At 35.0% G+C, this 10,127-nt stretch overlaps 2 protein-coding genes across 6 annotated transcripts in view; both read right to left on the bottom strand.

Annotated features, from left to right (window-relative positions):
- LOC117105447 (complex I assembly factor ACAD9, mitochondrial-like) overlaps positions 1-3,990 on the bottom strand; it is an 18,745-nt gene extending 14,755 nt beyond the window's left edge. The window contains exons 1-2 of the mRNA XM_033246582.1: positions 3,676-3,990; positions 834-927 (exon numbers count right to left, since the gene is read on the bottom strand). Of these exons, the coding sequence (XP_033102473.1) occupies positions 834-927; positions 3,676-3,879 (298 nt within the window). The 5' untranslated portion in view covers positions 3,880-3,990. The remainder of the gene's footprint in view (positions 1-833; positions 928-3,675) is intronic.
- Positions 3,991-7,949: 3,959 nt separating this feature from the next.
- LOC117105442 (death domain-containing protein CRADD-like) overlaps positions 7,950-10,127 on the bottom strand; it is a 19,871-nt gene continuing 17,693 nt past the window's right edge. For all 5 annotated transcript variants that reach the window (XM_033246573.1, XM_033246575.1, XM_033246577.1 and 2 more), the window contains one exon: positions 7,950-8,719. In XM_033246573.1, the coding sequence (XP_033102464.1) occupies positions 8,364-8,719 (356 nt within the window). In that variant the 3' untranslated portion in view covers positions 7,950-8,363. The remainder of the gene's footprint in view (positions 8,720-10,127) is intronic.

Raw genomic sequence — 10,127 nt, 5'->3', positions numbered from 1 at the left:
AGCATGTGGAACCAATGACCAGGGAAAAGAAGTGCGCTTTATAACCACAAGGAAAAGGCGCATTATAAATACCAGTACCAAATAAAAACATTTAATAAATTCATGAATATAAATTGTTAATAATTTATATGTTTTTAATCAATATATGTCAAATGCACTAGGTATTACGGCAGTGGCGGCACCAGGAGGGGTCAGGAGATTTTTCCCCATCAGACAAGACATCGCTGTCCAACGCGATGTCATCAAACTAAAAATATTACTTTGCTGATCCAAAGTGACTGTGATTCACAGCCCATATAATACTGACTATAATAATTCTCCCAATGAGCCCTACCAGGGATTTTATTCCAGGAACCCCTCTTTTTTCCCACCCACACTGGCCTCTTTGTAATCCCTGTTAGAAAATTTCTGGAGCTGCCTATGCAGGACAAGTTGATAAAAGATTGTAATATGATCTGAAAGAATTGCAGTCTTGAGTTTAACTTACAGTTGGTTGAATCTCTTCAATCACTCTAAATAAATAATAGGCCTTAAATTCTAATTGATAATATTTATCATAATAAAATTTATAAATAATAATAAGATTTATTAAGTACACATATCCAATAGTATTGCTCAAGGCATTACAGATATATGGAATCAAAATTTATCATGAACCTTAAAACTTAAAAATTATCCCTTTTTCATCCATTATAATATTTCTAATAATTATTATTATTGTAATTTGATATTCTGTATTCTTTTTTGTAATTGTAACTTGGCCATGATTACAGTTGTAAATTTACTTGTGATTGATTATTATTATTAAAAATTATTATTATTATTGAACATACCGTCTTCTCTGAAGAACTTCTCAATTGGGGCACAAAGCTCATTAATTTCTTGAAATTTTTCTACTGATATTTCCGGATATGGGAATACATCCTCCTGTGAAATATCAAAGTAAATTTAAGTTATTTAAAATTACACACCACAAAAGATCTAGGAATCCAGTTAGTCAACAGTGTGAGAATAAATAACCATGTCATCATCTTGTCACTCCAGAAATATTTATAATGAACTTGAGCATGCTCACGGGGCACTGCTTATCATTCACTGTTGCATGCTATTAAATAAAAATAAATGGCAGGAGAGATGAAAAGTCCATTGATTGAGATTATAGCAAGACTGAGTGAATGTAAGCTAGTCAATAATACTGTACTTTCAGGCCGGGGGAGGGTTATGGTTCGAACATAAACACTTTTGTAGCAAACCCCCCCCCCACCCTCGAATTTTCCAAATTAATCCCCAAACCCAAATAATGCACTGCAGACCCACCTAGGCTACTGAACTTTTTCAAACATCACTGCTTTTACAGCATTATTTAGACCTGTAAAACACAAAAATCCTCTGGCTTTGGCTGTTTCGCTGACCCCCACTGGGGCTCAGCCCTGGACCCCACGCTCACAGAACCCCCCTTGGAAGAACGTGGCTATGCACCTGACATTTTTGATAAGGTTTGGGGAGTATAGCGGCAGTTTGGCGCAGCGGTTGAGGTTCGGGCTTTCAATCGTAAGTACAGTAAGATCAGGGTTTCAAGTCCGCTGTCCAGATTTGCTTGACCTTGGGCAAAGCACTTTAGTTGGTTCAGTCCACCCAGCTGTATCAATGGGTACCAGCAAACTGCTGGGGACTAACCTGCGACGGACTAGCATCCCATCCAGGGGAGTACAAATTTCATCCGCTTCACACTACAGAAACTGGGGATAAATTCCAGTCCTATGAGCCCACGTGGCTCAAAAAGTATTTAGTTGTTTTTTTTTTAGCTTTGGGGAGTGAAATCAGAGCATTTTTGTTTTAGTTGTGAACATGACCTTCATGGAGATTGGAAGAAGAGACTAATACCTTACTACTGTAGCTGCCAAACCATATCTCCAATCATCAATGGACTTTTGGTCCTAAACAAATGAAGACAAAGTCTTCATGTAAATGATACAGGCATACAGCAGGATTGCCTTTTTCCTTCGTGTAGATTATAAGGGTCACTCTTTTAAAAAGTTTGCCAACTCCTTGTTAATATTATTCGGTAGCGCAGGTCAAAACGGCAATAAACCGAAACGGCAATGACCAAAACAGCAATTAACCAAAATGCCAGTAAACCAAAATGGCAATGATAAGTACCATAATGCAACAGACAAAAACGGCAATGACAAGAGTACCAATCAAAATGGCAAAGGAGCAAAATTTTCCCGATTGTCGGTAGGCAAATCAAATATTCCCATGGGCTCTTTTTCCCCTTTCAATGTTAGGGGTTTTTTTTATATTTTTTTCAATGAATTGTTTAGATGCCTCATTTTGTCTGTATTTTAAAGTTTTATTTACTATTTAAATTTGTATGTTGTTATACAGCAAGTGTTATTAATATTATTCTTTTTCACATTTTTTACTTTATGACATACAGTAATTGTTTTAGCCTCATTTTGTCTGTATTTTAAAATTGTATTTATTTTAATGTTTACTGCTTTTATACTGTTTCCCCCAATCTTTTTATTGGTGAATTTGTATGTTGCTATATTGTTATATGCCTATTAATATTTTTATTATTATTAAATGTTTTTTTGCACTTTTCACTTCTATGGCATAAATTGTTGTACCTAATTTTGTCTACAACGAAAATTAAAAGGCAGCACTCTGAGAGAATTCGATCCAACTCGGCCACAAGTCAACTCGGCCACAGTCGACTCAGCCACAAGTCGACTCAGCCACAAGTCAACTCGGCCACAAGTCAACTCGGCCACAAAAAGTTCGGCTACAGCCAACTCGGCCACAAGTCAACTCAAGTTGACAAGTTGACTTGTGGCCGAGTTGACTGTGGCCGAGTTGACTTGTGGCCGAGTTGACCTGCACCCCTCTGAGACTAACTTAGATGTTATTTATTTAACACAAGATTTCGCTGGCAGTCAATGCCAGCTTCATCGGATGAAGCTGGCACTGACTGCCAGCGAAAGCTTGTGTTAAATAACATCTAAGTAAGTTAGTCTCAGAGTGCTGCCTATTAATTTTCTTTGTATATTGTTGAGACTAACACGGCTTCATTACCACTTTTATCACTAATTTTGTCTGTATTTTAAAGTTGTATTTATTTCTTTATTTGGTTTATTGCTGTTTTAATTGCCATTTTGACTTATTGCCATTTTGGCCCATTGCCGTTCTGGTAAAAAAGAAGTGTTGCTGTTTTGACTTTATTGCTGTTTTGACTAGAAAGCATGTTAGCTGATAAATAAAACGCTCCATGCAATGAGTACCTTTTTATGGGTACATGCACAGGCGGTCCTTGAACTAACCTTTCCCCATGGACTATTCATTGTGTAAATATAGATAGTGAAGAATCACTATGTACACTCGTGGTGAGTCATAAGGAAATTCAAGTCGAGGTGGTGAAAAGCATGTCTATCTGACCTTCATAACCTCAAAAGTCAAATAGGCATGCCTAGCCTAGGTTTTTTTTTTTTAAATTTAGAAGTTTAGCATGTCAAACAGTAGTGAACAATCTATGCTATGTACCATACTAATTATCACTAAAATCACATATCTTTGGTATAACAGGGAGTTGTACTGCTTAACTTATACAGAGTTGCTGTGTAGAACTCTGTATAAGTTAAGCCTAGCCCAGGTTGATTGATGTCATAGGCCTACCTTTATCAACCGGCCCATGAACAGATTCTTAACGAACGCCGCTTCGTTTACCGGTGTGCAGTGAACTTGCCTGTGCCTACCCGCATGTTGGCGGCGTTGACTAAAACAGCAAAGTATTCGTCCATCTTTTAAGGCATCTCTACTAACTACATTTTCTATTGTTCTATGGACACCTTTTATTGCACTAATGTTTCTGGAAAACATAGTTAATAAATTTATTCAACACTGTTGAAGCCTAGCAAAATCTGCTTCTGACGTTAAAACAGGCCCGACAGTGTGATATTTACCGGCAGTACTGTAGACGTTGTGATCCAGACCCCAATTACAATACAGTACACAGTACAGGTATATGACAAAAATATCTCAATGCGTCAATTTCAAAACAAAATACCTGTACAGTATTAAAAGACGCAAAAATTAGACCTTGCGCAAAAATTTAAAATCATGTGTTTGATCTCAACTATGAAGGGAGCAGCATATATAGAATAAAATAGATAGATTTTTAATTGAACGTTTAGACAGTGGTGAGAAGCAGCAGAAAAAGCGAAAGACATGATTTTGTGCTACCTTTTAGCTCAAATTTACCTTTTAATTGTAATAAAGAATCAAAAACATACAGTATGCCTTTCCTTAGCAACAGATGCAAAAAATAATACCATTCATGATTAACTGAAATGATATTAATAATACAGTATTTTGATTTGTATTTTACAGAAAGTAATTATGATTTTTTTCAAATATGATTCATTTTTTTTACCTTTTTTCAGATTTCACCACCAACTGCACATGATTGTATCTTGTTTATTTCTTATTCTAATATTTGCAGGTTGTTTATCACATGTTAAGTATATAGTGACTATGATGAGACAAAATTAATGATGATGTTGATGGTATTATAATTATAAGAAAGAAGTATAAGAAAAAAATATGAATTTGCATTTCAGAACACATTACAATTCTCCCTCTAATTAAAGACCACTTTTGGGTCCAGGGTTTCATGGTCAATATATAATGACTATAAGACAAAAATATTAATGATGTTGGTGACAATAATTATGACAAGAAATAAATATAAGAAATAAATATGAATTTTCATTTCAGAACACATTATAAGTCTCCCTCCAATTAAAGACCACTTTTAGGATCAGGTTGGTCTCTAATTAGAATAATAAAAGTAAATAAAAGGTCCACTGATTAATCTCAGATAAGAAAGTATAATACATACTCCAAGTAGAATCCCAACACCATCGTGTGCATTTCAATACTTGGAGTATGTATTATACTTTCTTAAAGTAAATCATAATTTGGGACCACTGAAAGGTGGTCTTAATTGGAGGTGTGTCTAATTAGAGGGAGGACAGTACAGTATATCTAAAATAAATCTTTATGATGATCATCATCATCTTCCGTTAGGCTACTGTGCATAACCTCGGTTGATTGAGTATACTCGCACAATGTGTTGTACAGCACTCATATATGTTGCTGTCAAAAGGGAAAGAAAAGGAAATAAATAAATAAGTAAATAAATATAAATAAAAAATAAATTTAAAAAAAATAAAATAAATAAATAGATCAAACACAATAAGAACCTGGGACTCATTGTACATTTTTTGGCTTAGTATTTGCTATATTTCAATATTTGATTTCAAACATAATAAAACAGAATTTTGATTCCACAATACAAGAGAATACAACATTAAACCTATATATATACAAAACACATGTTAGATAGCTAAAGTACTGTGTACTCAGCATTTAATTAAACACAGTAAACTAAATAATTAATAAAATCAGTTTTCTGAAGGAAGCAGTAATTCTTTTACCTAACAACCCTTAATAGTGCCTTGGACCAAATAACCTAAAAGTGAAAGATATTTGCTACAATCAGCAGTCTGTCTATTCATCATTAAATGCTTAAATTCAAATAGCATACAGTATATATTTAATTGTCCTATTTATAAACATTTTTTTATTAAGTGTTGACAAGCATAGAAATAATTACAGTTGAACTTGCCTAAGTAAAATTGAAAATGGCATTGAAAAATTGTTCGACTTGGATGAAGTTTGACTTAAGTTTGTTAGTTAATAGAAAACCAAAACACAACAATTCTACATGTAAAATAAGATCGACTTATAAAAATTATTTGAGTTAGGCGAAGTCAACTTTAGGCAAGTTTAATTTTAGAATATTGTACATACTCATAACCTAACTAAAAACTAAATCCTTTATGAGCCACTCGAGCTCATAGGGCTGGAACTTATCCCCAGTTTCTGTAGTGTGAAGCGGATGAGAGTTGTACTCCCCCTGGACGGGACACTATCCGTCGCAGGTTAGTCCCCAGCAGTTTGCTGGTACCCTTGCAGCTGGGTGGACTGAAGCAATGTAGCTAAAGTGCCTTGCCCAAGGACACAAGCGAATCTGCACAGCGGAGACTCAAAACCCCGACCTTACGATTGAAAGATCAAACCTCAACCACTGCGCCAAACTGCCGCTACTCATAACCTACTTACATAATCCTTGTTAAAATCAGAGGGTTTAAAACCATATTATACTACAGGAATGACTTGTGCCCTGTCCACACTATCCAATTTCCTTTGACTGTTGTATGCCGATATATAGTTATGATTTACAATTCAATGTGCAAGGAATCACCTAGGAGTATAAGTGGGGAAATAATGCCGTTAACCTGCTCGTTGGTGACACCGCTATGACTGTTCCAGTAAATTAATAACAGTAACTTAATGATTATATGCGATTATTCGCTAAATCATATGCAAGAAGAAGATTTAGGCAAGTCATATGTTTTTTTTCAAATAAAATCGATAGTCTAGACAGAGCTTTAAAACACAAGAGGTATTCAAGAAGCTAAGTAATATTTGATACTTTAAATGATCTTGTACTGCAGAACAGTGACAGATTGACTAATGTGCCTCTGGTATACGGTGCTGTTTTCAAAAGACAAAAAATGATATTCAAGATAATTAGGCCTATTACTGAATGAAATTTAATATTAAATTGCATTAATATAAATATGAATGAAATATGAAATAAATATGAGTGTTCCAAAATGGAATTGAATAAAAAAAAATGTGTACACTAACCAAGCACTACTTCTTTATATTTAACAGGTAACTATTTGGGTCTCAGTCTACACCTGCTACAGAATGTACTGTAATACTCTACCTAATTCTGTATGCATCCAATGGGTGAAAAAGAAAAATTACTCAAATGAGAGCATGTTTTTGTGTACTAGCCACTCTGTTAATGCCTTTCAGTTTCACACTTGATCTGGATATAGAAACTCTGAGAAATATATACCAAACATTTTTTTTTTAAATGGTCAATAAATTTTAGATAATTTTACCAAAGTATTCATATGCAAACTTACTTAAGTACAGGTCAATACAAATTAATGTTGTAAAGAACTTTCCAGAGTGCCAATCAAAGTTAACAACTGACCAATCAGAACAGGGCCAGCAATATGTGTGTGTTTCACAAACACACGTGTTGCGTGTATCAATATCCAAGTGGCGGGGCTTAGCGGAAAGGTTCATTGTCAACTGTGTTTTAGCAACGGAAATTCTAAATTAGCCAACTCACCGATTCATATTACAATTCAAATTGTAAACACTGTTTACCTACTAAAATATGCTTAAATTTTTTGGCATGTTATTTTCATATTTTTTATAAGATAGCATGATAAAAAAAAAAAGAAATATAGTTAGTTGTCCACAAAATTTACACTAAAGTTTAAAGCATGATTACCTATAATAGGTCCATACTTTTACTATACTTGTTGCTTGATTGCAGATATTAATCAGGTTTGCTACACATGATCAAAAGGTTTGTAAATATGGTAGAAATTTTGACTTTTTGACTGACAGTTATGATGTTCTTTGCTTTTTGAGAGCCTTGATTTGGATTAATTTGGTGTGAACACCATGACAACACACACAAATCCAATGAAGACTTATTTTCAGTGGGGTCCTTCTGGTAGTGATTTGGTAGTACACTGGGAGACAATCCCTAACTCTTTTCTGAAGAGTGTACTGTTTTATTTAATGTGCACATGGGTATTATCGCAAATGCGACCAACTGCTTAAACATCTCATCCAAAAGAAAATGCACTATTATAACTTGTATTTCAGCCCTCCAGCTGAAACACATGGAGAGCAGTGATGAGAATTGAACTGGGAACCTAGAAATCGCTCCGGTTCAAGTCACACAGTGCGACTGAGCTAAGCTGCACTTTACTGAGCTAAGCTGCTTTTTATTGAGCTAAGGTACTTTTTCCTTAGTTTCTTTGCATATGGTGTTCGTGGAATAAACATCAAAACTGTTCGTCTTAAGGTCAGTCTTCATTGGTTGGATAAAAAGTTACAAAATCTCTACACTTGTTACCTGTTTGTTACTTATAGACACTTTTTCTTGCAGTTTTTTCTAAGCACTAATTACTTACTCTATACTTTAACTGGATATTTAGATGAATATAATTGGTGGCACTTGCACTCTCAGATGATTTGAAAGCTAATCCATCCTTTCAAAATCAAGGGCCTGAGAAAGGGGACTCAATTATGAAAAATTAGCAATGGAAATGGTGGGTGCTAGAGCTGATCATTTGAGTTTGATTATATATATTACTAAAACTTATTAAATACTGAGAAGTAACTGGCTCAACTCTAATCTATTAATGGAGAAGAAAATCATAAACTTCTACGTCTATTTCATTTTCAATGCACTTTTCGACAAGTGCTCTAACAGTTGCTTTGTTGGCTTCTCGATTCCTCCATTTCACAAGACAAGAGAATATCTTATCTCTTTCTGTGTGACACCCGGATGAAGCATGAAAGATCTCATTGTTCTTCAGTCCAAGACTACGGATAAAGCTTTTCCATTCGAATCCCATCTTTCCTGAAAATGTGTTTAAATCAATTTCAGTGGTTCGTCTTTCTGGTATTTGCGGCATGGCTTTGTTTTCCTTTGCAACATATGATGGCGTTCGGTGTCCGGCAAGAGGTGGGCCATCGGCAACATCTGGAGACACTGCAAATGTATATCAATAAACATAACAAAGTAATTCAATAAACATCAAGCTAACATCTATGTAATTATTTTTTAAACTGAATGCACTTTGCCTAATCTGGGAATACAGTACTATTATATATTATTTATTTATTCAACAGGATTTATATAGCACATATTCCAGGAAACAGCTGAAAGCACTTCTTTACTGGTCAATGGATCAATCTGCTCCCAGGGAATATTCCTTGTTCTGCGTGTAATCAGCACTACTGTACTAATTTCACTCCGAATCCTTCAACTGCTACCAGGTACCCATTTATACTTTTGGGTGAAGAGAGGCAAATACAGATAAAGTGTCATGCCTAAGGACACAAGCAATATAACAAGCATTGGTCTCAAACCCCAAACCATCTAATTAAAAGCCCAACGCCTTGCACGCTGGAACACATTTCTACAATACCTTAAAATCTCGAATTGAAGCCCTTTTTTTTTGCAAACTTTGGATGAATGGCTTCTTTTCAAAATGGGCTTCTTTTCAAGGCTACTTTTGCAAAGTAAAGAGGGGGCTTCTTTTCAAAACGAATGCTGTAAATTTTGTGAATTTGTACTATAAAACAATAAATAAGGCCACTGTAACATGAAGTGTATTTAAATGGCACTAAATCACCTAAACTACTGTAAGAAATCAAGCTTGTTTTTAATTTATTTTGTTTTCTGAAATTCATGTACAGTGTTTGTTTTGTACTATCTCAAAAAGAAGCCTACGGTATCTTGAAAAGAAGCCCATCGGTTTCTTTTCAAGGCTACTGTACATTTGCGAACTAAAAAGAAGGGGGGGGGGGCTTTAATTTGAGATGGGCTTCATCTCCAGATTAAGTCCACTAGGTTTCAATTCGAGGTGTTACGGTATTACCAGTTCACATTCCAACCTCTAGGCTGAGATTGAACCACCTGTAACTGGTGCTCTGTATTTTGACCTGTATATTACCAAATATAATAAATAGCAGAAGATAGAGCAGCTTCCCAATATAGTGGAACATCCATTCCAAAGGCATTGTGGGTACACGGAGAGCAATTTTACCCCGTCCGCGTGGCGGCCCTATATAGAAATAATTCTCCACTTTGTAAGATGATCAAATTTTACCCCATTCGCAGGAGGGCGGGTGTTCCATCAATTTTAATACAAATACACGGAGCAGCTCATTCTGCTATTTATTAAAAGTTCTTTGATATTACTCTGTATATTTTGCCTGGTATATTATTGTATTTTGTCCAGTATGTTACTATATTTGTCCAGTAGTGAATGTTACTCCGTATTTTGTCCAGTATATTACTGTATTTTGTCAAGTATATTACTGTATTTTGTCTACTGTATTACTCTGTATTTCGTCCAGTATATTACTGTACTGTATTTTGTCCAGTATAGGTC

This window comes from Anneissia japonica, unplaced genomic scaffold, assembly GCF_011630105.1.
Source record: "Anneissia japonica isolate Jap-2015-1 unplaced genomic scaffold, ASM1163010v1 scaffold1128_len1000024_cov185, whole genome shotgun sequence".
NCBI classification, from domain to species: Eukaryota; Metazoa; Echinodermata; class Crinoidea; order Comatulida; family Comatulidae; genus Anneissia; species Anneissia japonica.
This window is presented reverse-complemented; position numbering and strand designations above follow the sequence as displayed.